We start from the raw sequence: 15,777 nt of genomic DNA, 5'->3' as shown, positions 1-15,777 counted from the left end.
CCCGACTTTCCCTCCGCTGGCTCGGACTTGCGGCGCCCTCTGCCGGCCGCACTGTGCTCGGCACTGCCCCCGCCGCTCGCCCGCCCGCCGCGCGCGGTTGTCCTGGAGAGCGACGCGAAGGCTCGGCCTCAACAGACCGGCGGACGCCGAACAGACCTCGGATTCAGGCATCCCCAGGCTGCGCCCCAGGGTCTTGTATCTTCTTCCCGCCCCGACGAGGGTCCCAGAGGCGCCAGCATGTCCAGCGAGCCAAGCGCGCCGGGAGGCTCACCCAGGACCCCTCGTCCTGGGACCCAGAAGTCGTCCGGTTCGGCGACCAAGAAGGGGGAGCGCTCGGTCAAGGAGAAGCCGCCGGCCGTGCTGCCGCCGGTGGGCGAGGAGGAACCCAAAAACCCCGGTACGCTGGCGGCGGGGCTGGCGGCTCTGAACGTTCCACCGCCACTTGTGGCTGGGTTGGCCTCGCTGGGCTCCGAGTCTCGGCTCGGGAGGTGGTCAGTGGAACGTGGTCTTGAAGATCCCACTCTAGTTCGGGATGCTGACCAGAACAACATGGTAAAAGCCAGGAGCTTGGCGCACCCCTGCAATTGCAGCGACTCGGAAGGAGGGGGCTGGGGCTGGAGGACTGCAAGTTCAAGGTCAGCCTCTAACAACTTAGAGTTGTGTTGTTGGTAAAACAAAGAGCGGGGATGTAGCCCAGTGGTAGAGAACCACTGGGTTCAATCCCCAGTACCCCTCCCCCACATGCTGGTGCCTCTGGGACCCTCTTGGGCGGGAAGAGGATACAAGACCCCGGGGCGCAGCCTGGGGATGCCTGAATCCCTCCTCACAGGTCCTCTTTCTGCTGCAAGTGATAGAACCCCAACCCAAACTAATTAAGCACAAAAGGGAATTTATTGGAAGGCTCCTTGATACAATTTGACAGCTTTACTGTAAGAGAGGGACTTGCTGTCCCTGGGATGGAGGTAAAACAACTTGGGAAAGGCCTTGATGGTGTAACCTTGCCAGGTGCCATCTCCTTGTCAGAGCTAGTTGTGGGGTTAGGGGAGGGGGTATGAGAGCCGGAGAAGAAGCATATTCCAGAAAGGAACACAAGATAGGAGATAGGAGGGGCTGGGGATGTGGCTCAAGCGGTAGCGTGCTCGCCTGGCGTGCTTGCGGCCCGGGTTCGATCCTCAGCACCACATACAAACAAAGATGTTGTGTCCGCCAAGAACTAAAAAATAAATATTAAAAAATTCTCTCTCTCTCTCTCTCTCTCCCACTCTCTCTTTAAAAAAAAAAAAAAAGATAGGAGATAGGATAGGATCCCCTGGTTACATTAAACACACACACACACACACACACACACACACACACACACACGGCTGCTATATGGAGAATAGAGCAGAAGGGGCAGCGAAGAGCTTCAGGGAGATGGATTAGGAGACAGACCGGTCCAGGAACAGGGGTAGTTGGGAGGCAGTAATGGTGGAGAGGAGTGGATGGGTTAGGCTTCTCGGGGTGGAAGTAATAATTTGGCCAAGGACTGGATAGGGTGGGAAGTTAGGAACACAGCAACAATCGTTCTCAGGGTTCTGGACTGGGAGCTGGGTGAAGGGAGGTGCCACTCTTGGAGAAGGGACAGCTGGAAGGAAGGGGCATGCCAAGGAGGGCCCCCAAGGGGTGAAGTCATCGAGGCAGCTGGACACGGGGGTCTGCAGTGCTGAAGAGAGCTCAGGGCGGAGAAGCATCTTTGGGAGCTGCTAATGTCTCAGCATGGTTAAGCCGTGGGAAGTGAGAGAAGTAGAGAGGAAGGAGGGAGTGTAACTAGAGGAGAGGACTCGGACACAGCCCTATGTGGAGAAGGAGGAGCTGGTGCGGGATCCCTAACGGCTTTGACCCAGACGTATGAGGGCATGGGGACCCTGGGTAAAGAAACAAGCAGGTTACCATGATCGGTCGCACCCTGTTGTGCTCTGGTGAGGGCAGATGTGGGGCTCAAATGGGGTAGGGTGCAATGGCTGATGTAGGAAGGTATATAGGTTTAGAGAAAATCCTATCCAATAGCTTCTATTTTTCAAGAAGCTATAAGGCAAAGTCCTTATGGAGCATGAAGAAGGGGTGTGGGAGGGGAGGAGGAGAGGAGCCATCATCACCCTCTAGTAGGGTACCATTGACTAAAATGCATTTCTACCATCGCATGGTTGGTTTTATCTTTTTCCTTTGGTGGGGTGTGGGGGTGCTAGGGATTAAACCTAAGGTTTTGTCACATGCTAGGCAAGCAAGCTGTCTTCTATTGAGGTACATCCCCAGCCCTGTCACTTGAAATTCTATGGGAGAACCCATGTAATCAGAATCTCCGGGGATGGGACCCAGGAAGCTGTTTTAACGGGCTGTCTACCTGGTGCTTTGTAAAAAGATTAAAGTTTGATGATCTCTGTTCTTGAGAAACGGTGTATAATGAAGCAAGGGGTTGTCCTCCGCACAGTTTTCAGCCTGGGAATGAAGAGAGGCTGTCTGATGGGGTCACCCCCACCTCCCTATGCCTTCTCTTGGCACTTGGTGCACTGGGCTGACATTGCCTGTGCCTAGGGACAACGTGTCTCTCTCACCCCTTCCCCACTGAACCCAGGAGCCTCAAACTTCTCTGCATCGCACTGCACTATCCCTCCACACCCTAGGGGCAGGGTACCTACTGCTCGGCCATAGGAGTCCCTCCAGGGCACCTTTCACATCCTTTTGTCTCCTTGCTGTGAGCTCTTGCTTTCACCACTTGCTTTCAAGTGTTCTCGGCATTGGTCTTTATAACAGGGCTTACTTTTAAAAACAGCTCTAAAGATGGGATCCCAGGTAGGGCGGGCTCCTGGCTTACCCCTCCAATCCCAGCCACTAGTCAGGCTGAGGCAGAAGGATGACAAGTTCTAGGTCAGCCTCAGCTTCCTTCAGCGTCCCCCCACTCCCTCCAGCAGCACCTGCTGCTACTGGCCTGGATGGTGTTGCCGTGGGACTCCAGGTTGGTGGCACGTGGTAGGGACATCTCTTCCATCTCCATGAATTTCTTCCTGGATTATCCATTGGGAGAACTGAAAACAGCAGGGATCTTATGGGGACTCAGTCACCTTAGGTTTGCAGAGCCCTCGGGACAGACAAGGTGGACATATCTGAATTAATGTACCCCAGGAATGTGTTAATGTTTCTAAAGCCTTTAGAACAGCACGGAACACTAGGAATGCCATACAGTGTTTGTTAAACAAGCATGCGGCGCTGCTAGACCTCCTTGTACATATAAGGGAGAGGACGGGGGGGGGGGGGACAGGATTTCACATAAGGCTTGGACTTATGTGAGTGTCCACAGCAGTCCCTGCAGGGAAGGAAGACAGGGTGGAGCCTGGGCTGTGGACACCCTGTGGAAGGAAGCACACCGCTCTCCCAGGGAAGCTCCTTGGCCCAGGGGGTGAGTGGAAGGAACCAGCACATAAAAGGTGTCTGGGGCCTGGCGCGTTGGCACACGCCTGTAATCACAGCGGCGGGGGAGGCTGAGGCAGGAGGATCGCAAGTTCACCACCTCAACTTAGCGAGGCCCTAAGCAACTTATCGAGACCCTGTCTTTAAATAACATGTAAACAGGGCTGGGGATGTGGCTCAGGGGTTAAGTGATCCTGGGTCCAGTTCAATACAAAAAGCAAACCAAAACCGCGGTCTCAGAGCAGCGCCACCCGGAGGCCTGAGGGCGTGGGAACCCGGGCCTGGGGGCGGTCCCTGGAGGGGTCGAGGCTCTCTGCTGCCCTCTAACGGTGCGCGGGCGCTGAAGCCTGAGGGCGGGCGCTCTCCCCGTCCGCAGAGGAGTACCAGTGCACAGGGGTCCTGGAGACTGATTTCGCGGAGCTCTGCACGAGACTGGGCTACACAGACTTCCCCAAAGTTGTCACCCGCCCCCGCCCCCACCCGACCTTCACCACCTCGGCCTCCATGTCAGAAAAACCCACCTCAGGTGAGTGGCCGTGGCGCCCAGAGGTGCCTGCCAGGGCTACCGTCCATCCCGAGCCTCCCATCGCACCGGGGCGGAAAGGCGCGGGCGCAGGTGGCGTGGGTGTCTGTGCACGCCCAGGGCAGGGGCTCGGCGCGGCGGGGAGCTGGCGGGGTGTCGTCCGTCTTCCAAGTCTCGGCAGAGCCTGGCCTGGCCAGAGAAACTGCGCCCCGGTCAGCGGTGCTCTTCGCCCCCGCCGGTCTGTGGAGGGTCTCCCGGCCTCGGGGCATGGGTGCTGTCCTCTCCCTCCCCACCCTGCCTTCTAGACGACCAGCGACTGTCGGCGTCCTGCAGCCTCAACAGCCTGGAAAGCAAATACGTGTTCTTCCGGCCCACGATCCAGGTGGAGCTGGAGCTGGACGACAGCAAAGCGGTGAAGGAAATCTACATCCGCGGTGAGCCCAGTCCCTGCGCGCCCCGTCCCTGCGCGCCCCGTCCCTGCACGCCCCGTCCCTGCTCGCCCCGTCCCTGCGCGCCCCGTCCCTGCGCGCCCCGTCCCTGCGCGCCCCGCCCCGCGGCACCTTCCTCCTCTCTCTTCGCAGGTTGGAAGGTTGAGGACCGGATTCTGGGTATCTTCTCCAAATGTCTGCCCTCGCTCAGCCAGCTGCAGGCCATCAAGTGAGCGTACTGGGGACGGAGGGGGGCGGGGAGGGCTATGGAGACTGGGGCTCCTGGTGGCTTGGAAGAGAGAGCAGAGGGCTGCTGAAGTCCCCGGGGACTGTAGGAAACTGGGAGGGGACGACTGCAAGGAAGGGTGTGGTTGGAAGGACTGTGAGTAGGGGTTTCAGCAGGTGACCTCCAGCTGTTTCTGTTCTTCCTGCCCATTCAGCTTTTGGAAGGTGGGGCTGACCGATAATACCCTGACCACCTTCATCGCCCTCCTGCCTCTCTGTTCATCCACGCTCAGGTCAGCACTGGGGAGAGGCCACCACGCCTGGGGAGTCTGGCTGGGTGGGCCAAGATGTTTGGGTGCAGAAGTCGCAAGTCCCAGCCCTCATATGCCTGGGTGGCATCCCAGGGAAAGCAGGGCTCTGTCAGTGTATGCTGGATCAGGAAACTCCCAACGGACAAGAAATCCTGTTTCAGCCTACACCAGTATCCAAACAGCCCAAACTTTGGGCCTCACCCCGTTTCTGCCAGTCCTGCTACCCTTTACCCTTCCAAGCCATCTCTCTTGTTCCCTAGCCCACGATTAGGCTTCAGGAATAAATATTGCAGGGCAGTGTAGGGACTGTGCAGGGGGAGGGGTGGTTGGGGGTGGCAGGAAGAAGCCCACCCACCTTATGAGTGAGGGGCAGAAAGAGGTGGAAGGCTGCCTTCCAGGGTGACACTGAGCTGAGCCCTGGAGGACTAGGTGCAAGCCAGGCCAGGCTTTAGGAAGGGGCATTCCTGCACAGGAAGGCGCAGGAGTGAGGATGGGGTGGCAAGGGGTGAGGGTGTGGTGAGCTAGTGTGACTCCAGGTGTGGTTTGGTGTGCAAAGGAGAGCTCTCACTCTGCTGCTGGCCCCTTCAGAAGGCTTCCACAGCACCCTTGACTTTTCTTGCTTCAAAGAACATTCCCTTCAGTGCTACATACACACAGAGCTGCCATGACTTCCTCTTGGGGATGGGATGGACATTCCTGTTGAGGACGGGGACTATGTCTTCTTTTTTTTATTTAAAAATTTTATACATACACATATTTAGTTGTCGATGGACACAGTACCTTTTATTTATTAGTTTTTAGGTGGTGCAGAGGATTGAACCCAGTGCCTCACACTTGCTAGGCAAGTGCTCTACCACTGAGCCACAACCCCAGCTGTTGGACTTTGTCTTCTTCAGTGGGGCTCCCAGCAGTCTTTGTGTAGCACATTGTGAACACACATTTCAGCTGGGCTGGGGATGTTGCTCAGTGTAAGCATCCCTGAGTTCAATTCCAGGTACAAAAAAGAAAAGAAACATACATTTCATTCCATCATGGGAACTAGAAACACTTTAGCTGGCAAAGAAAGAACCATAGGAATTTATTATTCAAGGATAATTCATGCCAGCACAAAAATAATTAAAAATGAATTCAGTTTTGAGGTAGAGCACTTGCCTCGCATGTGTGGGACCCCAGGTTCAATCCTCAGCACCACATAAAAGTAAATAAGTGAAATAAAAGTATTGGTCCAACTACAACTAAAAAATAAATATTAAAAAAATGAATTCAGTTTATGAGAAAAGACAAGGAAGCCTACAAGACTTAGCAAAAACTACAGATCACGGCCAGGCATGGTGATGAATGTCTACAATCCCAGTGGATCAAGAGGCCGAGGCAGAGATTCACAAGTTCAAGGCCAACCTGGGCAACTTAGGGGGACCCTGTCTCAAAAAAAAAATTTTTTTTTTAAAGGGCTGGGGATGTAGTTCAGTGGTAGAGCATCCCTGGGTTCAATCCCCAGTACTAAGGGGGAAAATATTACGGATCCTGGAAGATGCTATAAAAAGATCCTGGAAAATGCTTAAATAGAGAAATTTCTAGACATTGATTCAATTTTTTGTTGTGACTTAGGAAAAAGACCTCTTTTTTTCTGAAAAGCTATTACCCTGAATAGGGGTCATGTAGTAATTTATTACTACGTGTAACAAAGTAACCCCCAAATTTAGTGGCTTAAAATGATAAGAATTTATTTTAACAATGTCCCTGAGATCATCTTGGTGTAGATTCCTGGGTGCTTCTGGCTCAGGGTCAGTCTTGAGGTGGAAGAGGAGCTGTTGACTGGTTGTGGCCATTTCAAGGTGAGCTAGGCAGAGAATCTGCTTTCAAGCTTGTTGATGTGACTGATTTCATTGGGCCTCTCCAGAGGCTGTCTGAGTGTCCTCAAGAGAGAGCAGTTGGTGACAGTGCCAGAGAGGACCAAGATGGAAGCCATAATCGTGGTCACCTAAACTCAGAAGTGACATACCATCGCTTCTGTCATATTCTGTGCATTTTAAGGGATTCACTGGGTCTAGTCATACTAAAGGGGAGAGCATTACACAGGGCCTCACTACCAGGAACTGAGGATTTTTGAAGGCCATCTTAGAGAATACCTTACCACAGGTCAACTTTGGGGAATGACCTTTTCACATGGCCACATTCCTGGGTTTTTAGTCCGAGGAAGTATCACATATATTTTCTAAATTGATGGGGGCGGGGGTGGGGCGGTATCCTTTGGCTCTGTTTCCTGATTGCTCTCCAGAGATCCCAACTTCCTGTCCACCCCCCTTCTTGCCTGGCCTCGATGGCACCTACTGGTTCTTGGATCTCTCCCACCTTAGGAAAGTGTCTCTGGAGGGGAATCCGCTGCCGAAGCAGTCATATCACAAGCTCATGGCGCCGGACAGCCCGTGAGGTTCCTTGCCCCATCCGCGCCCCCAACTTTCTGTCCCTCATTTCAAGCCATCTTAGCCCCCACCTTTCCATGTCCTTCCAGCACCTCCCCCAGGAGTCCCCAGTCCCTGCTCCTTGGTCTTGATTCCCAAGAGCGCCCCTGGCACCCGTGTTTGCAGCGACCTCTCTGCTGCAGGATCGCCCACCTGTCTCTGCGGAACAACAACATCGACGACCACGGGGCGCAGCTGCTGGGCCAGGCGCTGTCCACGCTGCACAGCTGCAACCGGACCCTGGTCTCGCTCAACCTGGGCTTCAACCACATCGGGGACCAGGGGGCGTGCTACCTGGCAGACGTGCGTGGGCTGCGGCGCGGGGGCTGCTCGGCGCGAGGTGGCGCCGCGGCTCACCAGCGCTCGGCCTCCGCAGGGGCTCCGGCTGAACCGCTCGCTGCTCTGGCTGTCCCTGGCTCACAACCGCATCCAGGACAAGGGCGCTCTGAAGCTGGCCGAGGTGGGGTTCTCGGTGGGTTGGGGCCGGGGAGGCCGACACAAATCTTCCCGGAGGACAGCGTCTGACCGTGCCGGCCGCGTCCCAGGTCCTGCGTCCCTTCGAGCTGACACACACCGAGGTGGTGGAGCGCCGGCGCCTCCTGCTGGAGAAAGGGACGCAGGAGCGGTCGCGATCGGTGAGGAGCCCCCCAGCCCCAGAGCGATCTGAGAGTCCGCTTCCCAGCTGGGAGGACCTCCGCTCTCGGTCCTCCCTCCCTGCACTGTGACGGTCCTTCTCTCCGAAGCTCAGCTCTAGGCGCACGGGTCTAACTAGGGTTCGCCAGGCCCCTGCCTGAGGGCTCCAAATGCAGAATGTATGGGTCGAGGGAAAGGATACTAGATTGACTGTCTGGGACCTGAATCTAGCTCAGCCGCATACCTACCAGTCTGCGACCTTGGACGTGTTACTTACCCTCCGTGCCTGTTTTCACATCTGTAAATGGGAATAATTGTGCCTATCTCCTAGGATTGGGAGCATTAAATGAGCTTATTCATGTAAAGCATTTGGAATGGGGCCTGGCGCTTAGCTCAAGAAAAGCTAGACTCTGTTTCTCCCTCAGTATGGGATCCCTTACCTTGACTCTCAGCTCATCCCCACCCATACCTCTGCTCTTCGCACCCCAAACTCCTCAACGCAGGGGAAAGAACATCAGGGGAATGTTTCCAGCATTTAGGAAGAAAGGTGGGCGGTGGGTGGGGTGCTGTCTGCCCAACTGCTACCCAGGCTTGGGCTTCTCATCCATTCCCTGTCGCCGGCGGGCTCCAGTGGCTTCCTCCGCCCCTTTCCATTTGTCAACATAGCCCTCCTCCTCTCGACATGGGGACTTCAAAGCAGACCGTGACAAGGCTCAGGCGCTGGGGATGACCTCTGTTGCACTGATGGACAAGTCAGAAAAGATGCAGGCAATGAAAGCCCCGAAGGGCCTGAGCAAGAAGAAGGAGAAGCCAGGGGTAGGTGTGTCGGGGACAGGCGGCCCGGGTGTTGGGGGGGACAGGGCAGGATGTGGGTGCTGTTCAGAGGGGTGGAAGGGAGAAGGCCCAGGGGGGCCTTTCAAGTTGCAGCACACCTGCTGTCCGTCTCCCTGGGAGATGGGACTTTCTGTTCTCCTCTCCTCCTCTACAGGAAGTGGTCAAGAAGGAGGAGAAGTCAGGGTCTGGACAGTCGCCCACACAAGGAGCCCCCAAGAAAGAAGACGCTGCCAAGTCAGGCAAGGGGAGTAAGTGTGAGGCGCTCTCGGGCCCCTTCCCTGCGGGGAGGGCGCGCTGGGCTGGATGCGAGGGCACTTCTTGGCCTGGACGTGTCTGCCAGGACTTGGTCTTGCCTCTCTCCCTCTCTCTTTTTCCTTCTCACAGCAGGGTGATGTGGGGGGCTCCATGGCCCAGACATCATGACAGCTCATTTCTTTGGGGCTGGACCTTTGAGGACCTGTCCTCAGCAAAGGACTCTACCCACCTAAGGGGCCCCTTCCGGCTGCCTTGATTGCACCCAAAGTTCTGATAGTGGGCCTCACTTGGTCCACCCTCTGGGGAGCGGGTGGTATCAGGGATCTGCTTTGTGCAGCCTCGCTCCTTCTCTGGCCCAGAGGTCACCATCCCTGAGCAGAAGCAAAGCAAGGGGAAAGGGACCAAGCTGGGGAGCAAGGAGAAGCGCAGCATTCTTCTGGAGTCCGAGGTGAGCTGCAGGAGAGGTGGGGTTGGGCTTTCCCCGGGCTTCCACCCCCAGCTCCTCCCAGAACGGGGTTTTTCAGCCCTGTACTGTGGCAACGGCCACTTTCTCTTCAGACGTGGTCCTCTTCTCCCCCTTTCCACCATGGGCCTGCTCTCTGGGAATAGTGGGCTCAGCGCTTCCCTCTCCCCTCCCAACTTGGGCACCCCCTCTCTACCTTTCCTTTCCTTGTCTGATAGTAGTCCACATCTTGATCTGTCTTCCCAACGGAGGCTGCCTCCCTAAAGGCCACCCGCTCACCATCACCACCCCCACCATGAGCTTGCACACTTGCGTAAGGAGCAAAATGTGTTCTCTCTGGCCCTCTCAGCAGCTCCCAGGGCACTTTGCAGTCATGACACTGCCCCACCCCACCTCTGCACGGCTCCTCCTCCAGACCCTCTCTCCTTTGCCCCTGGGTCTTCCCTCTCAACTTGGATCAGCCTGCTCCCTGCTTCACGATCATCATGGGCTGCCGACTTAGCACCTCCCAGTTCTTCTGTCAGCTGCCTGAGGGTCTCCTCCTCAGACTCCCTCAACACCGCTCTATACTGTCTAGGCAGGGAAGGACCCGGTCAACTTTAGGATTCTTCCCTGGCACCAAGACAAGCTCTTACAGAAGAGGTAGTGAGACTTTGGTTTCTGCGGAGTCTTGGGCTGGCCCTGTTCCTCACCAGGTGTTATATACCTTCACGTGTCAGCTCACCAGCCACCTCTTGTAGGAGGCTGTTCCTTGGCCCTGAGACTGGTCTAAATGCCCCACCTCTTGGCTCCCATGGCACTCCAAGCTTACCTGTGTTAGGTGCTCTGCTCTGCTGCATTCCAGTTTCACTCTCTGGCTCCCGACACTGCAGAGCTTCTGGAGGGTATATTTATCTTTGTGTCCCCAGCACCAAGGACAGAGCCTGGACTTTTTTTGTGGTGCTGGGGATTGAACCCAGGGCCTTGTGCATGTGAAGCAAGCACTCTACAAACTGAGCTACGTCCCCAGCCCTCAAAACATATATGTTGAATGAATGAATGAATGCCTGTTGACCAGCTCCCCTCTCCTCTGCTGCAATTAGTATCTACTTTAGCAGCTGGTTGCTGAAACTACTGAGATGATCAACCCTCTCCTGGAGCCCGTCGAGCACCGGGATGGGAAGGTTTTTATGCCTGGGAACAAGGTCCTTTTGCACCTCAACCTCCTCCGTATGTTTGCTGACCTCCCCTGCCCCATGCCATGGGGTTGGCTGCTTGGGTACCCGTGCTGGTTCCCTGGGGGTGTACCTGGTTCTCCCACAGTTGGGCATCGAGTCTCGCGTGGGCCAGGGAGGGAGTGGAAGTGCTGGGTCAGGGAGGAGGCTGAGGATATTGAGAGGCAGATGGAGGGAAGGGGGTGTAAAGGGTGGAGGGAATTCAGACAAGGAATAAGGGGGGCTGGGCTCAGGGAAAGGTGGTCTTAGGGTGAGTCTGGGGATGAACAGTGGAGGAGCCAGGCTGTGGAGGCAGGTGGTGTAAGAGGCACAGTCTGTACTTTCCACCAGGAAACCGCATCACAGAGGTGGGGCTGGAGGCCTTCCTGGCCACAGTGCAGTACCAGGTGCAGTTCAAGTCCAAGAGCATGTCCAAGGGCCCAGTGGGGCTGCTGTGGCTGTCTCTGGCGGTAAGTCCCTGTCCCTGTCTCGTGCCATTGCTGCAGGCAACTTCTCCCTCCTGATTCCTGATCCAAGGAAGGTCTGCAGTCCCCATTTTTTTTTTTTTAATTACAACATAACTTCTGACCCTCCCTGTGGCGCTTTGGTACAGGGGATTGAACCCAGGGATCCTTTACCACTGGGCGACACCCCCAGTTCTGAGAATTAACTAGTCCCAGAGGACTAATTTTCATTCTTGTCAGCTGTCACTCTTCCTTTTCCTCTCCTAGAAAAACTGCTTTGACCCACAGTGTCCCATGTATACTACGATCCAGGAGCTGATGCTGCCAAGAGACCCCATCAAGACCAAGATCAGGGAGGAGGAGGTGGTGGCTTTCCCTACCTAGCCCTGCTCCGCAGTCTTCCCCGAGCCTCGGCCACAGAAGCACCTCCTGGCCCTGTGTGGACTGACCTCTCCAGGGGAGACCTGGGACCACTAACAGTCTATTGCTGTACTTTTCTTTGACATTGTAAACTTTGTTCCAGAAATACTCAGAATCAGAACAGTGATGGTTTGAATGAGTCTGCAGTTCTGCTGGGGATATCTCAGTCCCTCTGACATCAGGCAGCCAGGGAGTCACTCCTCTGGCTCCTGGGGGCTAGGTTTTGCCCAGGTAGCCCGCTCCCTCTCCAGTGTTCCCAGAAGAGATGTGCTTTGCTAGGAGCTGCATTCAGCCTCTGGTGTCGGAGGCAAAGACTTAGGCTTGGTGACGGACGTCATCCGTGGGAGAGGGAGGAGCAGACAGGCGGGGAGGAACTGAACAGGCCAGGCCCCTAGCATACTCCCTCCTGCTTTTCTGACCTGACCGGCCCCGTGTTTGGTTTGGAAGAGGCCGGGGCCCAGTTTAAGAAAGTGCGAAGTCTTGGACAAGCCACCTGGGAGAGATTGCTAAGTATATCAACACCTACACAGTGAAGGTTGGGCATTAAACACGGTAGTCAGCAACTGAAACCAGAGACACCAGGCAGCTGTGAGGGTCCTGGCATGGGCCAACATTGTCCTGGAGTGCCACCTCCACTGAGAATAAATGTGCCCAGAGCACAGGACTGGCTTCTGGGGAGCCTCCTGAGAAGGTGCAGAGGTCACACACCTGCCTCATCTGAGTAGCCTGCACCTGCTCCACATCCCTCACTACTTTGCCTCTACTCACCCTAAACTGCCGTCCCACCTGGTGTGTGGCCTTGGCTTTCACAGGGCCCTGCGAGCGCCTGCATCCCTCTTGCTCTATTGGCCCCCACTGCCTGTCTCCAGGAATAACCTGCCATTTCTTTGAGCTCCCACACAGAGCACCTTACCATACGCGATGCTGATCGGCCAGGCCAGCTTCTCTTTACCCCTGCCCAAGGCCTCTGAAGTTCCAGGACCTCTTTCAGCCCTTATCTTTATCTCCATACTTTATTGTTAGTGATGGTTAGTCCTGGTGACGTGGCTGTCGATGGGAGGTGGGGGGAGCTGGCCAGGCCTGAGATGAGCTGCCACTTTGTTTTATATTCCTGCTGTTGAATGAGGGTGGCTCACTGGCTCCCTGGGGTCCCCTACCACTGAGACAGGGTATGAGTTGCCCGGGCTGGTCTTGAACTTGTGATCCTCCTGCTTCAGCCTCCGGAGTTGCTGGGATCACAGGCGCATGCCACAGTGCCCAGCTGAGTTTAGCATGTTTTTGCACCTTTTTTTTTTTTTTTTTTCCAGTTGTAGATGGACACAGTACCTGTATTTACTGTTTATGTGGTGCTAAGGATGGAACCCAGGGCCCCACACGTGCCAGCTGAGTGCGGTACCACTGAGCCATAACCCAGCCCCAGGTTTTTGCGTGCAGGAACTATAACTTACTTTGCCCAGCCTCTGTTCAGGGAGCAGGTATCTGCAGCTCTGGGAGAAAACATGGTAAGGCCTGGATGTGGAGGTTTCAGGGCGAGGGGGGCTGCCTCAGTTCCCTCCCTGCATTCCTGGCCAGCCTCAAGGGAGCCTTTTAGGGTAGTAGTTCGAAGAATCACACACACCACAATTGAAGAATATTTAACTTTTCTTAAAAAAAAAAAAATCTTAACCATGAAAGGAAGAAAATAAGAGTATACATTATCTTAACAGCAAAACAGTCATTTCCATATCTATATTTTATATATTATATATATATATATATTTATATATATTTATATATATATATATATGTATGTATATATACACCCGGCACAGTGTGTATATTCTATTCAGTGGGATGTGGAGTGAGGACAGGGGCCAGTGCTGCAGTGGCCCCTGGGATGGTCCTGGATTAATTCAGGGTCTCCAGTATTCAAATCCGCAGCCCTTCCCCTGGGGTCCGTTTTTCAGCTCCGTACCTGCTACAGGGCTTTCTACAGAGGGAGGCTGGGGATGAGCTGTAGGAAGCAGGGGGAGCTCAGCACCGGCCGGAGGAGGGGCTCTGGAGCTAAGTGGGGCTGGAGCCAGGAGACCTTCTTGTCCTTTGGGGGACAGTGGCGTGCGGTCTGGTTTAGCTCTGCTTTCAGCCCTGACCCTGGTTGCTGACCAGAGATGCCAGTGAAGCCCCTCTTCCCTTAGCAGTCCCTCTATGACCACCTCCAGCCCTCCAGGGACAGAAACAACAAGGTCACGTTATTTACAACAGCAAAGATGCACATACAATACATACATATTTATAAGAAACCAAAGTGACAAAGAGGAGGGGTAGGCGCCCTGCTCACTGGGGGGGCCTGTGGAGAGGGGAGGGAGAAAGTGCATTCATACAGCAGCCTCCTCCCCTCCTCTCGCCCGTACTCTGAGCGGGGGTCTTTCAGAAGCGGTCAGCATGCTCAGGAGACAAAGGCCTCGGAGGGGTGGGCTAAAGGGAGGGAAAAGACACTGGAACTTGAGTCCGTTCTGAGCAGACCAAGCAACATGCAGCCCCCCAGGCCTCGGCTGATCCGGTTCCTCGATGGCCTTTTCCACAGGAGGCTGGAGGGCTACAGTCCAGGTGATGTGTCTGTGGCGCTATCGTCCAGCGGGGCGTCAAAGCCTGTAGGGGATGGTGAGAGTGAGGAGCTGGCCAGGCCTGAGGTGCCCACCTCTGTGCTTTGTCCACCTGCTTCCTCAGGTTCACCCTTCTGGGCCCTCCACCATGACAAAGCTCTCTTCTCTACAGTCTTGGCTTCTTGTCCGGCCTGAACAGGGGTATCTACCGAGCCCCACTTTGCCATGCCCGAAGCCTCTAGGTCAGGCCGTCGGGGCTTGGCTTTCTTGAGTTGGGACGTGTCTCTGGCCCACCTGCTCGGTTCTGAACCATCTGATGAGAGCACAAGGCTTCAGTTCTGGTTCCCACCTTTAGGGAACTTCTGCGGGCCTCTCTAAAAAAACCCTTTCTGAAACCGAGGGGACGAGTGGGTTACACTCAAGGGGAAACAGGACCCCTGCAAGCACCTCTCCCACTCCCTGGCCATTTCCTCCTGAGCTGCTGGGCCCCTCCCTCATGGTAGGTCCGAGGCAGGAACTGGCTTCACTCACCGTCCTCAGGGCAGGACCCTGGTTCATGGCTGTTCTGGGAGTCGGAGGCCAGGGCTTCCTTGGCTGGAGGTGAGAGGGAGCTGTCTGTCCACCTGGCTGCCTCTGTGTGGAAACTGCCCACAGGTGTGGTGCCACCAGATGACTCTCCTCCAAGGGACTTCAGTAGCTCTCTGTGGGCCAGTTCCATGTCCTGGAAGAGTTTCAGGGGCAAGATCTGCTAGAGTCCTTCCACTCATAAGGCCGCTGGGGGAAGAAGGTGTCACACTCCCTAATCCAGGCTGGGCCCTGGGGATGGGACCGTGATTTAAGGATGTGGCTGGGCGGACTGAGGCCAGGAAGACACAGACCTCATTCCTAGGGAATGCGTCCCTCACCTTGAGCCTGTTGAGCTTGTGGGTGAGCTGCTCAATGGTGCGGAAGATCCTGCCCACGTCCCTGAGGGCCAGGCTAGGGGGAGAGCGGCTAGAGCGTCTTTGGTCTCCACTGCTTCCCTGCAGCTGGGGCTGAGGCTGTGTCTGCAGGCCGGGGTGGCGATCAGGCTGGGAGGGGCTTGTGGGCGCCCCGGAAGAGTCAGTGCTGGAGTCCAGGGGTCCTGCTGGCATGCTGACATAAAAACAGTTCCCTGTTCCCGCAGCAAGAGAAAGAGATTAGGAGGCGCACAGACACATCTAAGCCACCCTCCCGCTCCGTTTCCCATGCCGATAGGCAGAACGTGGCCCCCACACTGCCTGTAAAACCCCTCTCTCTAGATGGTGATTTTGCTTAGGCTGGCCACATGCCAGGAGGAGGAGCTCAGTGGTGAACTAAAGGGAGAAGGGCAAGGCCACAATTTCTTTTGGAAAATGCGAAGAGCTCCCATCCCCTCTTGAAGGGAAGGGGAAGATGTTGGGCCAGGCTAGGGGGAGAGGTTTTAGATTCTTTTGAAGGGGAGCAGGCGGGGATCTTTTTCACCCTGTCTCAGCTTAAGCTCTGTGGATGAACTTCAACACTGCCCCTGTCCCGTACCTCA

The 15,777-nt window shown here is 55.5% G+C and overlaps 2 protein-coding genes across 11 annotated transcripts in view; one reads left to right on the top strand and one right to left on the bottom strand.

Moving 5' to 3' along the window:
- Positions 1 to 237: 237 nt before the first annotated feature.
- Lrrc71 (leucine rich repeat containing 71) lies at positions 238 to 11,637 on the top strand. The gene is made up of 15 exons (XM_027920806.2): positions 238 to 397; positions 3,821 to 3,970; positions 4,273 to 4,401; positions 4,549 to 4,624; positions 4,836 to 4,913; positions 7,289 to 7,357; positions 7,537 to 7,696; positions 7,770 to 7,853; positions 7,939 to 8,028; positions 8,693 to 8,842; positions 9,015 to 9,108; positions 9,475 to 9,563; positions 10,676 to 10,787; positions 11,123 to 11,241; positions 11,503 to 11,637. Exons 1-15 carry the CDS (start codon positions 238 to 240, stop codon positions 11,617 to 11,619), a joined length of 1,677 nt encoding a protein of 558 aa, XP_027776607.2. The 3' UTR covers positions 11,620 to 11,637.
- Positions 11,638 to 13,908: 2,271 nt separating this feature from the next.
- Positions 13,909 to 15,777, bottom strand: part of Arhgef11 (Rho guanine nucleotide exchange factor 11) — a 111,784-nt gene continuing 109,915 nt past the window's right edge. For all 10 annotated transcript variants that reach the window (XM_071618322.1, XM_071618316.1, XM_071618320.1 and 7 more), the window contains 3 exons: positions 15,143 to 15,390; positions 14,769 to 14,958; positions 13,909 to 14,283 (listed from right to left, as the gene is read on the bottom strand). In XM_071618322.1, the coding sequence (XP_071474423.1) occupies positions 14,231 to 14,283; positions 14,769 to 14,958; positions 15,143 to 15,390 (491 nt within the window). In that variant the 3' untranslated portion in view covers positions 13,909 to 14,230. The remainder of the gene's footprint in view (positions 14,284 to 14,768; positions 14,959 to 15,142; positions 15,391 to 15,777) is intronic.

Source organism: Marmota flaviventris, chromosome 10 (genome assembly GCF_047511675.1).
Source record: "Marmota flaviventris isolate mMarFla1 chromosome 10, mMarFla1.hap1, whole genome shotgun sequence".
Lineage (NCBI taxonomy): Eukaryota > Metazoa > Chordata > Mammalia > Rodentia > Sciuridae > Marmota > Marmota flaviventris.
This window is presented reverse-complemented; position numbering and strand designations above follow the sequence as displayed.

Bases quoted from the DNA above. Each gene is read 5' to 3' on its own strand.
- Lrrc71 (XM_027920806.2), top strand. From the start codon at position 238: ATGTCCAGCGAGCCAAGCGCGCCGGGAGGCTCACCCAGGACCCCTCGT. The intron at 398-3,820 runs GTACGCTGGCGG...CCCCGTCCGCAG, and splicing joins GGAGGAACCCAAAAACCCCG to AGGAGTACCAGTGCACAGGG. The intron at 7,358-7,536 runs GTGAGGTTCCTT...TCTCTGCTGCAG, and splicing joins CTCATGGCGCCGGACAGCCC to GATCGCCCACCTGTCTCTGC.